The 25,077-nt window shown below is 38.3% G+C and overlaps 1 protein-coding gene across 1 annotated transcript in view; it reads right to left on the reverse strand.

Annotated features, from left to right (window-relative positions):
• Positions 1 to 2,596: 2,596 nt before the first annotated feature.
• Positions 2,597 to 25,077, reverse strand: part of ABHD5 (abhydrolase domain containing 5, lysophosphatidic acid acyltransferase) — a 29,589-nt gene continuing 7,108 nt past the window's right edge. The window contains exons 2-7 of the mRNA XM_065629313.1: positions 15,751 to 15,836; positions 15,101 to 15,473; positions 11,692 to 11,846; positions 8,550 to 8,661; positions 7,818 to 8,004; positions 2,597 to 5,490 (exon numbers count right to left, since the gene is read on the reverse strand). Of these exons, the coding sequence (XP_065485385.1) occupies positions 5,401 to 5,490; positions 7,818 to 8,004; positions 8,550 to 8,661; positions 11,692 to 11,846; positions 15,101 to 15,473; positions 15,751 to 15,836 (1,003 nt within the window). The 3' untranslated portion in view covers positions 2,597 to 5,400. The remainder of the gene's footprint in view (positions 5,491 to 7,817; positions 8,005 to 8,549; positions 8,662 to 11,691; positions 11,847 to 15,100; positions 15,474 to 15,750; positions 15,837 to 25,077) is intronic.

The following is a 25,077-nucleotide window of genomic DNA, read 5'->3' on the forward strand; positions in this document are numbered from 1 at the left end:
CAGCATCCTACCGCTCGCAGGAGTCATCATATGCTGGTTCTTCTCCTCCATATCCCACTAACCCGTGTCTTCCATCTGCACACCCTTGCTAAGTGGAGTGTTTGCAGGGTGGCTGTTTTCCTTAACCTTGTATTTATCAAAGCATCTACTGGGGGCACTCAGGAGGCAAAACCGGCCACCGATGCGTGGTCAAACACAGGGGCTCAGCATCCAGCAGGAGGAGCTGAGGGAGATTGATTCCTCGGCAGGCGCCGAGGAGAACATGAATCTGGGGTAAACAAAAGCAATAATCCCCTTTTCAGAGGGTTGTTCTAGCTGGGGGATTTGCATCCGCTGAGCTGTTCAGCCTCTGTTTTAGATTGGAGTTCTGAGTGAATGCAAATGTTTTTAAATAAAGTCAAAGCAGAAAGGCTGCTGGATATCAAGCATTTAAATACCACAAAGCTGCAAAGGAAGTGATAGCCTCACCTTGCTCTGCATATAGCTCCAGTCATTCGCACATCAAGTAGGTGAGTTCAAGAGTGCAGAAACAGACCTGCAAATATATGGAGATTCTGCTTTTACAGTGGTTAATTTTCAAAGCACATCTACTTCTTAACATACATTTGGGGTCACACTCCACCTCACAGCCCTTACCCTGCTTTCCAAAACAATCTGTTCCAGCTTGGTAGCTTTCCTCTGCAAGTTAAGCACAAAATACAAGTGAACACCTCACTTTCAGTGTTGTCACCACTTTCATCTTCCTGCTAATTACTATCACAAGTACATATCCCAAAACGCCTAAATTTCAGTGCAGTACCTCCTTGCTACTTGTATTCCTTATTTTCAAAACACGTAGCAAATATTTCCGTATTTTATATTTCTACACTCTACTGACTACGTCCAAACTTTAAGGGAGGATATTCCTGTGATTGAAACAGAACAAGGCAAACTGCAATAGAGCCACGGCCCTCCACTCCTCTTGTAAAAGATGGATTTATGATCTTTGGTGACAAGTCTTGTTGTATGTCTTGATTTTTCATCTTACCTCAGGTGGTCCACTGTGCCCCTTACCTCACACTTCACCATCAGCTTATTTTTGACTTGCAAGAATTCTGTTTCTCATGATTTCCCCAGCGAAAATGGAAGGGAGCTTGGAGATGGAAACACTACCTTGCTGCCTAGTACCAGCCCCCATACAGACAGCTATTTCTAAGACAAAGATTCAGCGTTCCAGGGAGGCAATGAGGAATTAATTATATGAGAAGATACTTCAGTTTAGCACTTAACTGGATAACAGATGCTGGCCGCCTGGGGCTTTGTCATCTCCTTGCAGCCGCTTCTTGAGCAGCCACCTACCTTCTGCTGTAGCCGAGAACTTCACACCTACCCTCAGCACGTCAGCCACATTCTTCTCCCTCCTTGTTTGCCAGTCCTCTCTCCATGCCCTCGGCACCCCAAACCTTTCCCTCGCCATTTCCCTTGTCCTCACCCAGAGGTGAATCAAGTCTTGAAGCAAACGTTCACACCTCCATACTCTTCACCTGAATTTTGCTGTTTTCAGCTGCCTTGTTCCTTTCTAGTTTTGACTGCTCCTTGTGGTGTACGTTGTCAATCCAGTGATGTGCCTCTGCTCTACGCACTGGTCCATCCATCACCTGCCTGAAAACCTGAAGCCTCCACCCATTTCCATCTATTGCCACTAACACCAGAAAGCAACTGCTGCACATACGTGTCCCCTGTCCTGATTTTACTACTCCCACTAAAACGTTCCTTTCTCCAGTTACCTTCGGTGACTCACCCTTTGACAAGCGTCACTTGTGTTTCCTACAAAATAAATCCCCAGAAGAAGGCTTCTGGCAACTCGGGTGAGCTGCCATGCCTAAACGTCAAAGGATGGGCTGATGGCAAACTGGCCTAATGTGAAAGAACCCAACAAAATGACGATACGTGGAGAAGCCCCAAGAAATCACCTGTTTAAACAGCAGTTGACTACTAATTAGCCTTAGGCTTCTGGAGGCTCACATTTTAATGAATACTAGCAAAACAGGCATTCCTGAATATGTCTGCCCACACACTGATTCCAGGTGCTTTCATTGTATTTAATATTGTTTTACTCCCATTCAAAAAGCTGGATAACTGTGATGTGGAAGGGCTGGGAATTTGAGGAACCACAATGGATGCAAAGAGAACGTTTCAGACAGGGACTGTCACATCAGTTCAGCACAAACAGTAGTAGCCACCTTAAACAGAGAGGGATTAAAAAGAAATGCCAGCATTGGTTTAATCAGAGTGAAAGCAGATGACGGCATTTCTTCTGTTTTGTATCTATTTTTCCAAGCTCAGTGCCTACAAATTCACATTCTCCATTTCCATTTCACAATCAGATACAAACAGGGACTTTCTTGTGATGGTTTTGAATGTTTTATTATAGAGTCTTATCAATAAATTACTTCTCTGAAAATCAGTTTTTCAGAACTAAAATCTAATCTGGCAGGGTTCAATAAGTAACAAGATGAACTCAGCAGCCATGCAAACAAAATATTACTAAGTTACTTTTAATAAAATTTTATCATACCACCTCAGGAAGAAGAGCACGTCCTGGAGACTTATACGGTTAATCTTGGATTTTTATTAACATTTTGGATTCTTTTTGTTATGCCGTAGCCTCTGGTACACAGCTGCCTTCATTTTGATGCTAGAACGGGATAGATCTTTGGGTGCCTTTATGCTCACGATTCTTATTTTATAGCGCTGTAATAAAAATAGCACCATCAGTGTTCCGTGCTTGCCGCAGTACATTTGAGCAACTGGTCATCGCACTGAAACAGAACTTCTGGAGAAACTGAGCTTATTCCTAGACAGAAATTGCTCACAGAAGGTCTAGCTCCCACGTCTTTTCAGTATATGCCATTCATTTTCTGTTCAGCACCTCTGATGATGTTCATTAAAGTACCTTTATTGGGTTACACAGCACACAACAGGATATTCAGAATTCCATCTTGACCTTCACAGCAGTATCTAATACTGCCTGGAAGACAACCAACAAACATTTTTGTCGTAAATTAAATCAGCATTCTGAGCTTGCAGCTGCTTGTTGACAAATGCTTACCAGTTTCAGTTAAATACAAGAAGTCCTAAGAACATCGAGCCATTTGAAAATAAGCATTACCATATTTTAATGTATTTTGGACTGGTTAGCTCAACTTATTAATTACTCTTGATTTCCAGGGCTTAATTACATATAATTTTTACAAAAGTAAGATCATGTCTTAACATTAATCAAACATAACATTTAAGAACTTGTTTTAATTGTGCAAAACTTAAGTAACAAGTCTTACTAGTACAATATACTGAAACACCAAGGGATATTTAAAACAATATTCACATTCATGGTGCAATTTTTATCCCTACTTCCATCTTTTGACGTGGAATCTAGAATTCCCATCAGTAAGTGCTATCTGAAAATACCAATAGTTTGTTTCACCTTTTATTTGGTGGAGACTCAGAATATATTTTTGTATTGGGTTTTTACAATTAAAACAGCTGTTTAAGCTGGTAAATAAAACTAGACACTGAAAAGGGCGAAAAAAATACATACTGAAGGCTTCCACCTAAATGATGGCATGACTGAAAATTTACAGCTTGTATTCAAAAACATAATTGATATTGTGATTTTCTATTTTGAACTCAGTATTTCAGCAAATACCCTCAAATTTTATTTAAAAATTCTAGCCTCTGCTAATTGAAAAAGTAATTTAATTCAGCAGTTAATTGTAATTAAAATCTTCAGCTTGTTAGATATTAAGTGCTACCAGTCAAGGCAGTCACAAAGATTGTTTGATGTTTACATAGCACCATATATATATATCTCTCCTTCAGAAAGAGAGAGATTGTTTGGCTGGGAACATAATCAGAGTATTTCCTGAATATTTTAGGTATCTTTGCCTTCCACATCATAAATATGTGCAACAATTCCTTAATTTGAGGAAAAAAGCAAAGACTTCCACTCAAGCTTTAAGATGGTGCTATCATTAATTCAAATTCTCTACGTATAAAAGTATCAAGAACTCTTCAGTAGTCAATTCAATATTCAAAAGTAGATCAATAGTTTTATGTAAACTTGTTAAAAAACACACCACCACATAATTTGGCTTTAAAGTGACAAAGTATTTAGCTTAATATAACTTACTAAGCATGTGAAGAACTAACGTCAAACTACGATTTCAAAAAGATGCAAAGACTGGATTATCTCTGATATTGAAATACTCAATTAAAATATATAATTATATAAAGAATCTCCAAAACATAAAATATAATTTGTTACAGTGGTATTGCCCATTCCAGTAATAATCCTTCCTATAAGGAGGCTGCATGTTAACTAAAATAAACTAACCTGTTGTAGCTCCCAATTAGAGAACACCAATATTCTCCCTGTGTCTCTCCTCCACTCTGAATTTACTAAAAAGTGGACTAGGTTTTCTACCTAAAGGGAACTATGCTCACTATCCAGACGGTCATTCCCTAACCCCAATCAACATCTTGTCAACTTATCTACAGTTGTTAGGTTTAGGCTAGTAACAAAGCTTGTAGTAAAGTGTTAAAAATAGATGGAGTACCTAACAAGCCATCTTGTGTATTTTAAATCACTGAAATCTATATATCAAAATATTTATGGAAGCGTGAGCGCTGGTGACGTCATTGACTCTTAGGAACTGAGCCTTCTGTAAAAGTTACACAGACGGAAAAAGGTGCCTTGAGATAAACGGAAATAAAATCCAACAGAAGAAAGATTTCCTAATATTGAGTCCAAACTCCTTAACAAACTAGCCCACATATTTCAGTGATGGACACTGCTCATTATTTTGGCCCTGTCTCTCCCTCAAAATCAGCTTCATAAGCTGTTATCACTCAAAAAAAAAATACAGTTTCTTAAAATATTGGACACAGAGTTCTGGATTCCAAAACTAAAATGTATAAGCAATTTCGTATTCTTGCCATGAAACAGCAAGTAGAAAATACGAATGTTTATAAAGAAACAAAATTGGATGTTACACAATGTATCTGTATCACTACGGTTCCCTGTGTTAGTGAAAAATTTAGCATCTTTAGAAGTTCAACATGTGCAAAATTCAATTACATTGTGAAGAAAATTCCAGTTTAAAAAGTTATATGTAATTTCAAATATGACAGGCCAATAATCAAAAGACCAATCTCAAACAAAGCTGTACAAAGTTTGCTTCAAATCTCCCTGTACCCCCCAAAAAGGCACTAAGTGGTTTAAGTGTGCAAATGGCTTCTTAGAAGAAACTGTGTGCAAACAGAGTCTGTTCCATTAGCTCTTCATTCTTTAGTTATTTCCTAGAGAGTATTGTGATTAACCACTATCTACGGCGTGACTTGCTAAAGAACAGAAGACAGTCAGTCCACAGAATCACAGATGTCTTTCACTTTCTGGTTGAAGTCTTCAGGTTGATCAGCATACACGTAATGACCTGCCCCAAGGATTGCCTAGAGGATAAAGGTGAAGAAACACGTCAGAATCACAAGAATGTAATAAATAAATCAATACTGGGATAGCTGAAGAACCTGACTTTTACACATTACCTACTTGATACATTACTACTGGAAAAAACAAATTTCATAACTGGCCCTGATCTCTTGCACCCAGCCTGTGTTAAAATACATTAGCTCAACTGCTGCCAGGAGGTGGTACCATACAGCCTGAAAAGGACTGTAAACACAAGGAAAAACAAAAGCTGGTTTCACCTGTTGAAGGAACTTTGCTACATGGGAAAAGAGGGTAAAACTACTGCTTATTGAACTTCACACCTTGTTGCAAAAAGCCACCATTCAAGCAGACACAAGCCACTACACTAGGAGAAGGTGCTTTACGTATCAAAATTCGGATTCATCTTCACTGCCTTCATCCTCCACTCACACAGTTCTGCCAGATGGCTCTTTAGTTCTGTGTTTGCACTACAGAGAGCATCAAATCATTTATATTCTCTTATTAAAAAAATGATGTAGAAGAGACTAAAGAAGGTACTAGGATAAATGATTAAGCTTAAGTTGCTGGGGATTTTCTAGACTTGCGAAAGCAGATTTCAGCCCTGTGAATTAATGGCTGCTATGTTAAGCAGGGACAAGTAAAATCCAAATCATGCAATATATGGGGGGAAAACCCCACATTTGTGACTTAGATTATTTCACAGCAACTATGTAACAAAATCAAGGGCTCAAGTAACCCCACATGGGTGGTTACCCCATTTCTATAATTTATCGTGCTCTGCCAAAACTGGTAAACCATCACCATAGTGTATAGCAAAGGTAGCTGACCTATTTTCTTTCCATTTTATAATCATTCCAAGATTAATTTGTATTTAAACCTATTTTTTCCCCTCCTTTTATTAAAACACCTCCTTTTAAGTCTCTAAGTGAAGCCCATAAAAGTATAGCTATGTTATTGTGTTAAAAAAAACCCAAAAAACCAAAACCACAAACTCGAAGTAAAACTTAATTACAAATAAACAGACATAATAAAACCCCAGAACTTCCGAGCACTTTAGCAAGGATGGCACTGCCAGTCCCTGTCTCAGCCTCAGGAGAACCCTTTCTCTCCTATGTTTTTTGAATGTCCCTATAATTAATACCACTCCAATTCACTTTTTAGAATCTGTAGCTGGCTGGACAAAATTTTAACCTGGAGTATGGTAGTTTTCCACAGTCCCTTCTAAAAGCCATTGACCAGACTGGAAAAATATGCCTGAATGATATATGCTTATCCCAGCAATATACTGTACACTTCTTAACAGTGACTTTTTGTTACACCTTTCTCTCTGGTTAAGCAGTTAAGTGACACTTTCAGTCTGGATGTCAACATTTATGAAATGTATTTGTGCTCTTTAACACATGTAAACAGTTCAATAACAATGTATTTTCTCCAAGTTCCAGTTCTGATGTCAGCTATATCAAGACTATAAAATTTTATTTGAATGACTTGTCGTAGTATACTATCAACATCACACATTGTACGCTTCTGTCCAGATAGATCTAGACATCAGTAAGAAGACAGCTGGTGTATTCAAATATTTTATCACCTCATAGCATTGTAACATACATGCATATTCAATTATCACAGCCGACTGATGTGACAATGCGTGAAGAATACTTTTAAATTCATTTGGTTTCCTAAAAATCAACAAAAAATGCAGGGTGTGTGTTCACATCAAGTTGCACGTACACACATTTTCACTGATAATGCCATACATCTAAACAAGAATGTATTAGCTAGGAAAACAACACTAAGTACTTTTTTTCAATGACTTAAAGAAAGACTTTTACAAGAACCTAAGCACCAAGTACAAACCACTCTCTTATCAGAGAAAAGAAAAGCATTAGACAGACTAGCACAGTTTATGAGAGCCTCCCCACTATATCATACCTATATGCAGATATTAGGCTTGCTGTGGTTTAAAACACAGACAAAACCCCAGATATTTACCAGGGACCACAAAAACTACTTGTATTAGCATACTGTGGACACACTGTGGAGGAAAATATTTTGCAGAGCGGAAGAATGACCTTGCTCAAAGATCTAATTCAGCTTCTAGTGCTACAGTAAGTTTCCCTCTTACTATGGGAATGCAATACTCTCCTGCCTAGGTTTTCTCTGATCTAACACTTGTTTTCTCTCTCTTCCTTACAGAAATCAGAAGTTATTACCCCAGGCTTTAAATCAAAGAGCCAGCATTTCCATGGTTGGCATAAAAACCCCACAGATACAATTTAGACAAATCCACACAATAACCGAACAACTGCTTTAAAAGTCAACTTACTATTGTCTTCACATACGAATTTGGTCTCAGAGACTGGATAGTGCTGCCAGAATTGCCATCTATACATGAGCGTGCTCCATAGACCACAGTGATAGGAATGTCTTTATCCATTTGTGGAATCCGTTGCAGCATTGGCCTTTTTGCCCATCCGTAAGGAATAGTCATGTTCTTGAAAGCTGTTTCACCGCTTCAAGTCGTTCAAAAGAGCAAAACCAATTAAATTTCCATTGGATCTGCCTTTTCTCTAAATGGCAGTATCTGTGCCTTTCAGTAACACAGAGTGCAATAGTATGCAAGGCTGGGATTTTTTACTATTAGGAAACATAAGTTTTGAAGGTTTGCATGTACTTTTCAACAGAAAGAGCCCACGTTTTTACAGTAATGAGTGATAACACTTAAAAGAACGAAGTGCTTTTTTTTTAAAGTAATTCTTTACAAATTAAACCACTGCAACAATTTTTAAATTAAAAATTAGTGCCCAAACTCTCTCAGAATTAACACACAGGTAGTTTAGAAGAAATCTAAAATTAGAATAGTTTTTACATTTTTCAGTTTCTGGAATTCAGAAAAAGTGCAATGCTATTTTTTTCTTCAATTAATACAATAAATGTTAAAATTTCAAAACGAAAACAAAAGGGCACGAAGGCATGCACACTGTTGTCATGGCCAGTGGAGGGAGTAGCAGGCAGGCAGTACATGAAAGACTTCATACCCTTGGAAACTCACACTCACCTGGGTGACTGTACATTGCAGTGATAGATATATTCAGTCACAGTGTTATCATCAAACATCGATGAATATTTTCTCTTGAAATCTGGTCTTAAACGCTGAACAAGGCTTAATCCTGTTAAAACAGAAAACACTATTAGAGGAGGAACTAGTACAGACAACTTTATCAGATTGCCTAATGCTTTTCATTGCAACCCTCCAAACATGTTTCCTTGAAACCCGTGGCTAAGCTTGATGACTTCTAAACCAATGTTTTTTTTCACCATTTGCATGCCTTAGGAAAACATGACGGCATTTCACCAAATAGGAATGAGACATAAATACTCTAAAGGATTTTCTGCTGCACCAGAAGAGAGGCAATTCAGTCCCTGCTGAACACACACAGCGAATGTTTGAGAAGGGCTGCTGCAGAAATAGAAGAAACAAGCAAAGGGGACCAGCAAAAGGGCTGAGCAGATTATCCTTCTGCTGCCAGTTTAGTCTCACGTGATACCAACACTGTCTTTTTCCTTGCTCTAGTAGCACTGGGTGGGCCAAAAGCATCCCACCTTTCAAAACCAGAAGGCACCACTGAAAAGCTGGGCTGTTTTCCTTCCTTAGATAAAAGTCTGTGCTCTCCTTTGACAGAACAGTCATCTCCTGAAGCTAGTTCATCTAACTAGTGTTAGTTGAAAGAACAGAAGTATACGCTGAAAAACCAGGTGAAGAAATCTTGACATAAGACACAAGAACTGGTATAAATTAAGAGATTTAACCTAGGAAAGCTATTGTCCCCATGCTCTCTAACAGCCAAAGTAGAGAAGCGGGTCCCTTCAGGGGCCAGTGAGGGCTTTCTAAAGTCAGACTCCTATTCCAAATCACTTCTTTAGGGCAGAAGCCTCTTCTAGTTGACCAGATGGATCTTTGGGACAAGAGCCTCACCAGAGGCTGATCTTAGTCTAAGAATATTATTCATCCCTGAAGAGACAGACTCACAGTTTACCACTTGGGTTTATCAACTGAAAATACTGCTGTTAATCTGTGCAATGATGATGATGATGTCATTTCTTCCCACCTGTCCCTGGCCAAAGGGCTGGTACTATTTATGTAGACCTCGTCACAGTGACCTATGCTTTTGTAACCTTGAGATTAGATGATTGCAACATGCCCTTATGTATACTTTAAATCAATTTAGTAAACTAGTACAGTGCAAGAGAAAATAATTGCCTTTTGAAACAGTGATTTAAGTCCTGAAGCAATGAAGATTTTGCAAACATTCTGCAAGTTTCTCTGCTGCTTGTATTTTCTCCATAGAGAGTTCAATTGCTGGACTTCTGTCTGTCTGTCTATTTGGGGGTTTTTTGAACACAAAGAATACAGCTGGCTTGGAATAAGAGTATCTGGAAGAAAGAGACTGATTCTGTGTCTTCCTCTGCTATCAGCATAGAGGCCACAGCATCTCCATTTCCAATAACTACGGGTCTGAATTTTACCAAATTTTAGATTTACTTTCCATTTCGGTAAAAAGTGGTTTTTTGGTCTGTCACAAAACCATTTTCCTTCCCCAAGATTTTGCAGGGGAGAATGAAACAAGGAGTCAAGGCACCTTGGAACAAATTTTGGAACACTGGTTCATTCTCGAAATGTTTATTGAAGACACCTTCAATTGTCTGGCTGATGTTTTGCATAGTATGTATAGAAGTGCTAAAAGAAATAGTACCATCGAAGTCACTGAGTTCCATAAAAAGAGTGTGGTCATGGTGACATAACTATTGTCCTGAGGAATTTGTAGGCGCTCAGCTCTAGGTATGGAATTCACAAACCAAACCTAAGTGCCAAAATCCCTGTACCGTGGACTGTTGCAGTTGAGTGAAGGAAAACTTGCCAATCAACCAACTGGAAACTACTCAAAGAAAAAGATCTCCCTGGATTCTGCCTCTTTCTCAGCCTGTAGGTCTGACTAAATGTCCATGTGATACCATCATGATATCCCAAAGAACCTGGCTCACATTCCAGTGCCTACCTCATACCTTTGAACAACACAGCTAAGCCTGCCCAGCAGCTTAAGCACACGTGCATGTAGAAGGGATCCTCGGTTTGTTTCAGTGCCTTTATCTGGTCGGGTTTGATGCCCACCTTGCAAGCACAGTGTTTACACTTACGCTTCTCTAAGAACTATGCTTCACCTGTCAAGAACTGCACATTAAGTTGATGACAGAAAACTTTTTTTTAACATGTGGAGTGAGAAATGGATGAAAAATTTTGAAAAGCACTGCCCTCCACAGTAACCTGCGAGGCTAGGGTGGCGATACCTTGCCAAGACAGGGTCTGCCTCTGCACCATGTTTTTGACTACACTTACTTGCCAAGAGAAACAACTTCAGCTTTGAACTCTTTCACAGGGATTGATTTATGCATGCATTTGTTATTGGATAAAAGGCATTAAATTAGTGCTTATCGCCCAATGTGCTTCGGGTTGTTACCGAATTAGCATTTTACTTTAAAAAAAATCCGTTTGTACAAAATGTGTTGCTTGTCTGAAAAGATAATTTCATCACACCCCTGCAAACAAATAGATCAGCATACTAAAATATATGTTCTATAGAAAAATATTTAGGAAACAGATGTGGTTTAAATGTAAGCAAAGCCTAGGAATGTCACTAGTTTATCTTCAGCTTGGATACTAAAGATGATGAACAGGTGAGCTAATTGTAACTTGTGAGAGGCCTGAAGGATATCTTTTTGCAAGCCTCTCCAGCAGATACTACTGTAGTACAGAGAGTAATAGACAGATAACCTCTTTCCCTGCTAGAAGAAACACATGTGATGAATTTAAGATTTGATCACACCCTTCTCCCCACATAAACTAAAACTGTAGTATTTTTGGTCATCCCTACCTAGTCCACATAATCTGACTCACTATAACTGTAGCCTAGAATAATATAATGTAGCTTGCTACAAACTATCATACTAGTATTTCTAATAGAAAGACCTTGCCCTCTTGTCCTAAAGAGTTCATCCTTCCTCAACCCCTCCCACTTTCTCCTCTAACTCTTTTCTCTGTGGTTAGATACGGGCTTGCAACAAAGCTTATCTTAATGGGATATCTGCCCCATGTTTACATTTAACAAAAAGATAAATGGTATTTAAGAGTAGCTAAAACTCACCAAAGGGCCCTGCTATCCTCAGCCCAGCTAACGGATTAAATGGACTCAAGATAGCTCCTAGTGCTTTGATCCAGATTGGAATTGGTCTTTCGTGTTCAGCATTGTCAGGCCTCTCTGGAAAACCCCATGGCTCCACTAAGATCAGATGTTTGACCCTGTTGGCAGAAAAGGTTCAGAGGTTTAGAATACATTAATTTTTCTTCGACTGAGTACAACGGAAATGTGCTGTGGACTACACAACCTGTTTTAGTCACTTTTATCATAGTGGCTTATTACCTAGTTTCTGATTCATCAACCTCTTTGCTTTCGATTGCTAATTAGAGAGAGATTTAATTGCAACTAATCATATGTATGAACGCCAGATCTGAACTCAGAAGTTCCTGTCACAAAAAGAACTCAGTATTCAATAGATACCCACTGTTAAACACAAATGAGAAAAAGGCCAGTCTTGTTTCTGTTTTTAAAAATAGTCTAAGCTATATGCTCAGTCAATATTATATGTAGGACCAGTTTAATTTGAGAGAAAACAAGATAATTGCATCTGTTTCATTTAAGTAAACTTGCTGGAAGTCCTTCATTTCCACGCCGTCTAAGATCTCTGTTGTAAGAAGAGATGCAATTTATCTGGAAAATCATCTTATCGAAGTAAAATTTGAACTGAGAAAGGCAGAGCACAATTAGCAGACGTTTTCTAAATTTAATTTATTTTAGGTCATGAGGAATCTCAGTATAGAGAGCATAGTAGGAGTCTCCAGCACACGCAGTTATCAATCATTTCATGCTGCGAGTCCCCCTCAAGCAAAAAATCTATTTCATCTTGGTAGATTGGAATTGTACATTTCTGTTTAATCCCATAATAACACCTAGTCTAACTGTCCCAGATACTGCCAGTTTCTAAAAAACTGACTCTTAGCTATAGTTTTGCATATTTAAGGTGATTTTCCATGCAAGCTTCATCAAATTCACTTTCTTCTTCATGACTTTCTTCTATTTCAGAGCCATGAGACTTGATATTTAATACAGCAGAGTTCTTAGTGCCTAAAACTATGTCAGAAGTTATTCCGAAGACTATTTCTGAACTATAATCCGTTGGGAAACAAAAAAATCTGTGCTTGAAATGAGAGGCTGAAATGGATTAAGCTCACAAAGATGTTTCTTGGCTGTCAGCTCAGCCATGAGTGCATTGCACACAGCAGCAAATACCAATGGTAAGAGGAGACTGGGTCGAATTTAGCTACGCAAGCCAAGCAGGAGAGATTAGAGGCAAAGAAGCGTGAGCAATGAGGAGCCGCTCAGGACAGCCACACATTCTGTGCACAAACCACGGCATTAAACATAACACAGCAAACACATGAATAAAAATACAGTAAGTTTTTTTTCTTTTGTGTTTCCTTTCTTCATACTTTCCTTCCTATTTGGCATTTCTCCTTTTGGTAATCAAACCTAAAACATAACCCAGGAATACAGTTGACCATGAGAATCATCTCAAAACTAGTAGTCCAGAAGTTGCAGTTTTTGAAAATCATGAACCACCACCACCACCACCACCACCACCGCCGCCCAGGAATATTCTAAATAAGAATCTTTTTGGATCCGTAACTTCAGTTGTCCCATGAAGAACTTTGGTACAATGTAGTAAATTAATGGATCGCCTAAACTTGGAGAACCAGATCTGCTTTCCTAACAATATGTATCCAGAATCCCTTAAGCCTCTAATGCATTGTTAGATAATCCGGCTGAAAGCTGTGCTATATTTATCACTTGATTCAATGCTCTCTTAAGATCCTACCAGTCAATTTGCTAATTTGATCGTGTTAGTTTAATTTCAGGGAAGCATCAGTAATGTGGGAGCACAAACTAAACCACCTTCAAATTAATTAACCTCAATTTAAGCACAGTGAGGCATGAAAACATGAAGTGTCACTTTTGATGTAAGTCAGCAGGAGGCAGAAATAATACCCCATCCCACAAGGATGGGATAGTGCCTTTTATAGATACTTCAGAAGAAGGGGCAAGAAACTTGTAAGCGATGCCTACAAGAACCCAACTCCAGTTACCTAAAAGCTGCTTTATGCCCAAAAAGATAAGGGGTTTACATCCCTAGAGCAGAGGATTGCATCTCTTCATTGCAAGATACACTTCAGATACATGCCTACTTTTGAGTAACATACTCCATGTATTTTGTACCTTTATGGCAGCAGTAAACTAACGCTAGACATGGGGAAGAAATTTTTTACAATGAGGGTGGTAAAACACTGGCCCAGGTTGCCCAGAGAGGTGGTAGATGCCCCATCCCTGGAGATATTCAAGGCCAGGCTGGATGGGACTCTGAGCAACCTGATCTAGTTGAAGATGTCCCTGCTCATGGCAGGGGGGTTGGACTAGATGGCCTTTGAAGGTTCCTTCCAACCCAAACCATTCTCTGATTCTATGACCATCTTCAGCCACAGGTGCCAGCTGTCATCCACTTGGACAGAGGCAAAGTGTTTTAGGAAAAAATTATGTACAAATTTATTTCAAAATCTCCAAACTGGAGACAAAGAAATGTACATGGTATAAATCAATGTGAATATAAAAGAGTAAGATACGTTTTGTATAATATAAAATTTGCCATATGATGTGGAAAGCTAAAGTTATATTCACTGTTTTTCACAGGAGTCTAAAATGTGTATCTAAACAAAAGCAGTGTCTTTTTTTGATACAGAATGACCTCAGTTGGTGGGATCCTAGCTCAGCAGGGGCTATATAACCAGACTATATAAAAAAACCAGACAAATTATTAGTTTAAAGGAAAAAAAATGATTAGCTGTTGGCCACAATGTGGTGCAGAAAATGTTGATGAAATACAGTTACAGGACTGCTGCAGCTGGGTTGCTTTGCAAAGAAGAAATATTAAGTGGCATATAGACAATTTAAATCAGTCACTAAAATAATTTTTACATCATCATGCTTGCACCAGGCTGACTGCTAGCATATACACATAAATTACCTAGGGGAATTATGTTCAGAAGTTCCAATGTTATCTATAATAATGGTAAGTTTGGTACAAACAGGTCTATTTTCCCTTGACAAACCTATGTTTGACCAGCGATGGCACAAAACATTCACCCATGAACACAGTATTTGCTATTTCACCTTATAAGTGGCAAGAGGGTACTGAACATAAACAAAGAGGTACAGAAAAGTACACAGAAAAGCATGTTTTATCATTATCTACTTATTTCTGTTCACCTGGAAACAAAGCATACAATTAATATTTTGGGTTTAAAATTCCGTATCAGGTTTCTTTAAGTCAGCAAAGTCATTTACTTAAACATAATCTACAAAGAGCCTAATGAAATAAAATCTGTGTTAAAATCACTAGTAAATTACAGAAAAGGAATTCCTTCATTCCTTTATTTTCACATACCTTGATGGGTATTTTAATGAGTAAGCAGCAGCCAGGAATCCACCTAGGTTGTGTCCAAGTAAAATCATTTTTTCTAATCCCACCTCCTTTCTCCATTCTTCTATGGATTCCACAAACTGATTTTCTGCTTCCTGAGCATCAGTGTCAAAGTGCGGTCTACTGCTACGTCCAAATCCCAAGAGATCAAAAGCATGAATGGTCCTGTTCTCACAAAGATCTTCAAAATTGAGAGCCCACAGTCCAACACCTCCTCCAAACCCATGCAGGAGAACAAGTGGAGTTTTATGTGAAAAGTCCGGAGAGAATGTCAGTGTCCATATTTTATTTCCATTAGATATATACACATATCGTTTATTGTATATGCTTGTAATACCTGAAGAAAGAGTGGGAAAAAATGATGTTACTAGACATGCCTGATAAAATATGAAGTACATTCTATGGAAACCACTGTTTTAAATAGGCGCTCCCTTTCAAAGGAGAGAGTCTACAACCAAATATCTAAATAAGGGAACAGCGCAAATCTAATGCTAAACCTATTTCTCTCATCACAGTGTAAAAGCCATATTTAAAAACTTATCTGATTACATTTAATGTAAATTTACAGAAAATCTAGTTACATATGTAAATATTATTAAAAACCAAAGACTTACATTTTAGCATTTTGTCCTCAGCCTCCTTAAGGTGTAGCAGTGATGTGGGACACCAGGCAGGAAGCCAGCTGAACAACCATCCTAACCTAGAACAGCAATACAGAAGAAAAATTTCTTGAGCAAGATGGCAAGTTTTTGCACCATTCGATACTTTGAAGACATTTCCTTTGCTGCTTTTCATAAAAGAACCCATGTAAATCACAAGCCACGCAGCACAGGAGTGCACAGTGGGAGGAAATTCACTTTATCTTGACTTTTATAAAGTGGTGTCAAGATCAGGGGTGTTCTCCAAACAGCGCACTGTTTCTTTACTGTGTGTTCCTTATCAGAGTGTACTGATGTATCTGCGTCAGAGCAGTCTTCTTCTGAGAACCTGGAGGCATTAGCCGTCGTGGCGACCCGACAAGCCTGGCAGGATATATAACACATTCATTGGGCTTTTCAGTCTCCTCTCAAGTTCCTTTGGAAGTCTGCCTGCATACACTACATTGCATGAACCTACTGTTTCCAAAAAAGCAAGAAACCGTGTGCTCGCCAGCCTAACCTGAACTGATTAATACACCAGATAAATTTTAACAGTGAAAAATAAGCAGGTTTATTCTAGCAAAGCGAAAAAAAATGGGGTACCTTCATTACCAACTTAGAAACAAAGTCCTAGAGAAAAACAAAACAGCAATTTCAATTCCCCCAAGAGAAGCTGCTTTTCCAGCTGTCGGTTACTATCTTGGTAGTTCCAGCTTGACTGTTAGAGCAGGGGGAGTGACTCAGCTGACAGCACTGCCTCACCAACAGCGCTTTGAAGGACACAGCAATTGGGTACAGCTCTCCCTGGCTGCTAATTTATCCCTTGTTTTCAAGATGGAAACCTCTTTTTCCATCTCTCACCTGTTTTTGAAGTGGCCCAGGCTGTCAGTGCAAAGCTGCTACTGTAGGACTCCAGACCATTCCTCATAGGGAAGAGCATAAGGTCACCAAATTCACAATTAACGTTCTTTATTTAGCATTGTACTGCTTTCCAGTTTTTTAATATTTTTATCATTTGTATAATATTTTCAGGACTGAACAGAGGAAGTATTAGTTGTAAAATAATTAATGTTAAAATACTATAGGGTTACTAATGTCCAATTTTTCAGAATGTACACCGATTAACAAATTACAGATCTAGCCCCCCAAGTTCTTTATCCAAAAGACTTTCTCCCTACCTTTTTAAGGGCCTGAGCTACTCCAGCTGCATAGCTACGTAACTTTATAATACAACATAGAAGGTTTTCCGGGCATGCACAATGAAATCGCAAGCAGCATCGTTCAGATTCATAAAAACATATTAGGGGATATCAAGAAAGAAAAAAAAAACCCCAAACACAACGCATGTATCACCAAAAAGGATCAATCATCCAACCACCCATGTCCACTGCTATTCAGTATTATTTATTCCCCTGAGAAACACAGCGATGTCTGGCTGTTCTGTAAATAACCCTCCTAAACCATCAGACTGTGGGAATTGTTATAATGGTGTATTGAGGGACTGGGAAGGGACAGTTTTGTGTCCTTCCATGCCATGTCTTCATGCAATCTAAGAAACGAAGGAACTCAACATTTTACAGGAATGGGCATCCAAGTATTTTGCTTCTACATTAACCTACGCATTTATTTATAAGTAAGATTTTTTTAAGAGGTTAAAGCTGGCACCAGCTAAAAGCAATTTCACCAGCAAGTAACTGTGAAATCTGAGTTTAGTGATATCACTAATTGTGTCCAATGTTATGAATTACTCTGGTAAATCATTAAAAAATAGCTATGTCAGCACCCTTCTGAGCCAAACTCTCTGGTAGTTACATGCTCAACTAGACATTTTCATTCATAACTCTTAGGTCAGAAGCACAAAACCCAGCCACTATTTCCCCCACGCCAGAACTATATGAAATGTTTCTTCTTGGCAAAACCACTGATTTTGCAAAGAAACTTCTTTAAAGTTTGTTTTTGTTTTTGTTGTTTTGTTCTGTCTTTTCAGAAATGTATAACTGCAACATGTCAATATGAAGACAGTGAGGAGATATGACCACAATAAAATGAAATTAAATATATAACTCACAGTCCCAGAATTTTATTTCCCAGTCTTAGGGAGACATCTGGATACTCAGGAAAAAAATTTAGAAAATCGTGTCAGAATGGGAAAATTATGATATATATGACCACTCTTTTAAGTTATCAGTACTGTTTATAAATACTGAGATTTTCATTCAGAAGAGACATCGCATAGATATATAGCTTGACAAACACAGTAAGAAAGCTGAAACGCTTAAGATAAAGATTTTGTTTGCAATTCAGTCATTTTGTACTTGCTGAACTAAAAGAGCAAATGAAGAAGGCTTTCTGTCCAAAAAAGTGATCACTTTCTAGAAAAGTTATTTTAGAAAGAAAATATTTAGTTACCTATATTCAAGACTTAATCCTTTGTTTCCCCCCTCCTTCCAAAAATGATTTACCATGTTTTCCACAGCAGAGAACAATCAACTATTTACTCTATTTGAACCATTCCTCTGATAGCTTTGGAAAACTAGAGTGTGGCTGTATCATTTCTTGTGTACATCTGTGCTAAATGTGTCTTCTAAATGCACATAAGAATGTCAATTGCTCACATTTTTATTTCTGTGATATAAAGTTAAAAGAGCTACGTAATGTCATAAAAGCAGCAATGGACCTTTCAAGACAGTGTGCTTACCAGCAATGGAGATGAGATATGAGAGAAAACTAAAGATTTCAGCAGTAGTTTCACATCCTGAGTGTGAAGATTTCAGCAGTAGTTTCACATTCTGAGTGAGCTACCCAGTGCCAGAAGAGTCAGACCCCACTCTGCTCTCATCACCCACCGCTTCCCAGACACTCCGTTTCCACCTTTCTGTTTACAAAAAGAAAATTCAAAGAGTGGCATCTTGTATTTTGAGGCGTTACAAAATCCATTTGGCTTAGCTGCTTGCTGCATCAACAGGTGTGAAATAAATCCGGCAACTGACAGCCCAAATTTCTATTATTTTTATACTGATTGTACACATGAGCGTTACACATCAAATTACCAGGCATGTAACTAGCGGAATTTAACCTATACATTCGTTTGTGGCCATGCAGTAACATAAACCAGTGTGCATATCCATGCTAAAATAAGCAATAATCAGTAGGGCAGAGCATGCTGTAGGATGCTTCCTCCTATCCCCTATTCAGGGTCCGTTACACTTTTTCCAGCCACCTGAGGCTGGAAAAATCAGAGGTGTGGGACTGCTGACCTGCCAGGCGTTCACAGAAGTCACTCTCTCTGCCAAGAGACCTCCACACTGCTTATAACACTTCTGGGGCAGGAGACCAGAAGGTAAGGGAAAGTCCCAGAGACACCTACTGAATAGCCTTAGATATGGAGAAAGTCAAGGTGATTAGTGCCAGGCTCGAAGATTAGCAAGACCGGCAATAGCCTCTGTTGGTGACTAAATACAGTCATAATGAAAACAAAAGGGGCACAGGCACAGACATCTGACAACGTGGAGCTGCAACCACTGTGCGCAGGGGCCGAGCTGCCAGCCAGGGCCTAACACAGCTGTTTGGAGTAAATGTCCTGTTTCCCTGCATCCACACATAAGAAAGGATAAAAATAATAATAATAATTTAAAAAAATAAAAATAAATGATGATTAATCTCTTACATCTAAGCAGTAAAGAATAATTGAATATTGTGTAAAATGTAACTAAGGACAATACTGCTTTTCCATAGCTACTTGAATGTTAATTTGAATCAAGAACTTGCTGTCACGGTACAGCTTGAATTGCCCAAAGGTAACTTTCAAAGAATTGAGAACTGAGTGGAGGGAGAGGCGTAGTGAACCTGACCCACTCATCCACCTCCACTAATTAGGTCAAATTGGATGAAGAACAGGAGAAATAGGTAACTCAGACACTACTATTCTGTCAGGTAGATTAAACCTGCTTGGCTCGCTGAGAACTGATTACATACAAGACAACTGAAGGATCTGAAGGCAGTTACAAATTTGACATAGTCCACAAAAAGCTCATGAAAGCTTAGATGAATACTGAAGAATTGAAAACATCTCTTGTAACACTGAGGTATGCACTCAGCTGAACAGTCTATCTGATTTCTGGCTTGCAATGTGGATTTAAAAAATGAAGCTCTCCCATATAAAATGTTTAATAAATGTTCAGCAGAAGTTGCTTATAACTCTAGGAGATATAAATGTACATACATGGAGCTCATTCTCTCACTCTTCAAGCTTACAATTTACTCACATTAGAGTTAAATGAATACATGGCTTACAAGATATATCAAGCTTAAAATCATTCAACAGAGGCATCTTCCCATGTACACCGTCATTGAAAAGCTAGCTGTAAAAATCTATGGAAAGCCTGTGTGGCAAGAAAAGCAAACCAAAACCACTGTAAACCACAGAACTCCACTAAATCAGACTAAATAAAAGCAATACCATTTTCTATATGATGATTTCTAAAAAATTGCTGACCCACTGAGACAGGGCATGCAGAGATCCTGCTATGGTGCTGAATTAGAAAAGGAGAAAGGAGAAAGGAGAAAGGAGAAAGGAGAAAGGAGAAAGGAGAAAGGAGAAAGGAGAAAGGAGAAAGGAGAAAGGAGAAAGGAGAAAGGAGAAAGGAGAAAGGAGAAAGGAGAAAGGAGAAAGGAGAAAGGAGAAAGGAGAAGAAGAAAAATATTGTTTTTTCACCAAGAATTTTGAAGTCAGTATGGCAATCAAAACTCTAAGTATAAACCAAAAACCAGCTGTTCAAGCATGTACCAGTAACAGAAATGTGGAGAACAGACTTTCCTGTCATGAAGATTATTTAGATTTTAAAACAACATCAGCAGGGAAGCCAGGGCTCAGCTTATACAACAATTACACAATAACTCACAAAGGATCATGGGAACACAACTGAATACATGAGCAACAGAGCTGCATATCTGTTTTGTCTTGCTCTCAGCAAATAAAAATATTTAATATTTTTAATCAAATTTTTGCAAACTACCAAGATTTTAGCTAGGGAACAAGCTCAGAAACTTAAAAAGCTGAAACTCTGAGTGAACTCACTGGTAAACCATTTCAAGCTTTACCCTTTACCCTTAAATCTTATTAGAATCAAGCCGATCCTTCAAAACCCCTAACCCTCTCCTCTCCTGACTCTCAGAATTAATTCCAGCTATTTATAAGGAAGAAAACAAAACCAAATTAATGCAGAGAATTTGTTGTACTGTTCTTGCCCAGCATCAAGAGGAATGGCACTGTGATTTTCAGGGCCATCCAGCTGGCATATCCAGCGGTTATAAACACCCACCAATTTGAGCTAGCCCCAAAGTAAGAGAATGTTGCACCATAACAGCAAAACAAGGGTCAGCTAATAGAAAGACAGCTCAGATTCTCTCATCTTATTTCCACATAAAGCATTTTTGATGTACTGTGCTAGCAAAGGAATTCAGAACTGCCATCTAAGGCTTACTCTTCTAAGGTCTCACACAACCCCACCATATAAACACACTTAAGCATTGTACTTCAATGAAACTAGTCATGTATTCAAGTGTTCTGAATTGAGGTTAGAGTGCTCAGCATTTTATCAAAACAAGACCTAAATACTTAAATTTCATCATTAACCCATAAGCAACACTCAAACGAGATCAATAATTAGCATTGGGGAAAAAATATTTGGGAGTAAAATGTAATAAATCCATTTCAAACTAGTAAGTGAAAGAACAAGAAAACATGTTTCTAAAACTCCAGTAAAATGAAAAGTAAACTTGAGAAGATACAGAAGTGGTAACTATTTTCAACTCAAGCAACATTTAAAATTATTATATATTGGAATTGCATATCTCTGAGTCAAATTTGATAACACTTTTCTGTTTGGTAACACAATACTAAGTTACTACTAGTAATAAGAAATTTAAAATGCATAAGGTAATACCACTAAAATCAGGATGCCACTTAATCATTGCGGATTTGATTTTACAAACAGATTCAAATTCTCCTATATGGTTTCAGACAAGCCAGCAGTCTCTCTAGCATTCTAACTACTGTAATAATTTAAAATCCAAGAAAATTACATAGTCAAGCTTAGTACTCGTTTAAACCAGAATCTTGCTATGAGAGGGAAAGTTGAGGTAGAGGAAGTTTTAATGTAAAGAAGTAAATAAAATACGTTCTTAAAGACCAAGATAAATGCTCCTTCTGTTCAAAAAATATATAAGAATATAATGGTGAGACTTTATTAATTATAAAATGAAGTAAAAACTACAAAGCAAAGCACATTTAATTAAAATGACAACGCATTACTGATTAGCATGAAAGAGGACTCAAATTTCCTAATTAAATTTGGAAAGTTTAGGAAATTAGAAAAATATGTTTATCATGTGAAAGCAACACACTCTGCATGAAACTCAGAACAAGATGCAGCAAATAAATATATATTAGACTTAAGCCTTTGACAGAAGCAATTGACTGCAGTTAATATTCAGTATTAGTCTGCTAAGTCAAGGAAAGCCAATTTTTAAAATGAGAAAGATAAAATGCACAAAGGAGTCCATGTGTTAGTCCAACTCTGAGAAGCACCCTACTTCTGTGTTTTCATTCCTGCTGGTGTCAGTATGCGGTAAACTGGCTGATGTAATGTCTGAATTTCAGGCCATCTTCACTACCAGCCGGTCAGATCAGATCAGACCTAAAAGCTTACTATTCCCTCCGTTGTGCCAATTCAACTATTTCGTGACTGCTCTCTCCATAAGAATTGTGAAATGATTCACCTTTAAAAGAAACAATGTTTTAAACTAGATAATGATGGAGACCCAGCTACAGAGAAGCCAAACAGTTAACCAGCAGACCTATTGGCTAACAAGGTGGAAAAAAAGACTAGCAAGGCAAGGTGGAAGACAACGAGCTTTTAAGACAGAGCTGCCACTCAAAGAGAGTAACATATGATCATGACATCAGTCTGTCTGGATTTAACTGGGCAGGGATGTCTCAGGAACAAGGCTCAGGATACTGTTTCATGAGAACTTCAAGAGCACAACCAATTTGTCCTTCCTTCCTGTCCTCAAAGTGCAGCATGTTCTTTAGCACTTCAGCTTTCTGAGAATAACGAACATGGAATCGTTCAAGAACACATAATCTATGTACAGTAACTGTTATTGCAAAGGCTGTGTATTCTGGGGCAGAGCTTCTGCATGTACGGCAGAAATCAGATATACTAATCACAACAATTTGAATGAGATGTTCCTAGCACAAAGATTAGGCTCTGCCCGTTGCAGACGAACATCAGGAGAAGAAAAAAATTCCATGTTCCGCTTCATAATCATTGCATGAAAGGACCAAAAATCTTCTAATCCTCCAGGAAAGACCTTGAGGAGCATACTAAAGAGGCAAGACCCAGAAGCAAGAATCAGGAATACAGTATGGGAACAAAAAACCTCAGTCCTTTAACAAACGTCTGTTTACCATTTTCATGTATGAAATTGCTGTGAACGGGTTAAAAAGGAAACTATTCTTTTTCGCCAGATGACATGATAACCCTGCCTAGAAAGTTCTGTTTAGATGAGTTTCCAGCCAAGATGTTCCATGTAATTAAATGTTATGAAACTCTTGGATAGTTCAGTAACATTAAAACAGAATGTTTTTAAAACCTCTGCATAATATTTCCAGGAAGTGTAATGTACATCAGCTCCACTCCAACAAAAAGCCCATGATAGGTTATTGCAGATTATTGCTACACTAGGTCAGAGGTAAAAACAATGCATTCCTCATGTACTTACTGCATCTTGAACTCTGTGTTCAGAACATTCAACATCAGGATTAATACAAAAATTCAGAAGCAAATTTTATTACTGTCTCTATTTACATTAACAGTGCTACATAGGACTATCACTTATCAACATTAACCTGAAAATGTAAATAATGAATGAGAATCCACAACCAATTAGCATTTTCCGGCTATTTTCGTGATACTAAAGTTTACAGTGTTATTTAAATTCATTTGTGCAACCCAAGCCTTCAGGCATTGGAGAGGACCTACAATTTTGCTCCCTCCCATGCTGAACCTCAGCCACAGGTACACCTTGCTGTATGCCTTGCATCACTGCATCCCCCTCCCCATTTTTTTCTCTGTTTCCCAGTATTGCCCTTTTTTTTTTTAAATCCATATATATCCTTTTTATGTTTTTGTCATTTCTCCTATACCCTTTCTAGCTGTACCAAATGGTGTCCACTTCAAGGCACAATGTTAAGTGGCATGTGGTTTTTCAGTATGTACCACAAGAATGAAGTTTATCCATGGACAGCCACCCAAGCCTTAACCTGTAATGCTTATACTGCTTACAAAGTAGCTGTGTTACCACCCAATGCAAGAAACCACTAGGCATGTGTGCAATAATGAGGAAAACGCGTGTGAGCTGTTTCTCATTCCTGATATTGCTCACTGCTGTATAGGCTCCAAATCCACAAACAAAGGCAGTTTCCTCTTGTCCTTTGAGACGTCACAAATAGTCTTCTCCACAGGCAGGTTAAAGTGAGGCTGCAAATACACTACAGAGCAGGGAACTAATTAATTCTAACAAGCTTTCAGAAACACTGTTGCTCCCTAACTTAAAACATACTCTCTAACATACAGACATTCCCCCTTAAAAAATTTATGGTGCACTAACTGCTAATAGTGACCAGCTAAGCAAGCCCTCAGTTGTCTTTCAATCTATTCAAAGGGCCCATTATTTTAGATTTTGATTTAAAACCTAAATCAAACACAGCCTAGAGAAATTGTATTAGCAACTATAGACCAGGTATGGAAGAATACAAAATGCAGAGATGAAGATGCAGATGAGAGGAAAGCGGGGGCTGCACAGTCCCACTGAAACTACTCAACCTTGTGACACAAATGTTTGTCACACATTAGCTGCCACTGAGGACCTTCATCCCTCTGCCTCCTCCACAGTAAACTCATGTCTTTTAGAACCTGGCATTGTCACAGCTGTTAAATGTTTTTACAGAATAATATGTTGCACATCGCATAGAAAATTTGTGAAGAAAAGGATAATTGAAATAAAGAAAATGAAAGTTTCCTCTTGGTGCCCTTCAGATGTTACACCTCCTACTTTTATTTTATTTATCCACTCACGGATATAATCCTGCTGCCCTTCATATATTGCATAACCTTCACCTTGCTTAAACCTCACTTGTCAGCCTCCTCATACCTACTACGCCAAAGGGCCCACAATTCAGACTGTCCCTAAGTCCCATCAAACAGGACAAGAACAAAACACACACGTAACACACACCTC

Source organism: Caloenas nicobarica, chromosome 2, assembly GCF_036013445.1.
Source record: "Caloenas nicobarica isolate bCalNic1 chromosome 2, bCalNic1.hap1, whole genome shotgun sequence".
Lineage (NCBI taxonomy): Eukaryota > Metazoa > Chordata > Aves > Columbiformes > Columbidae > Caloenas > Caloenas nicobarica.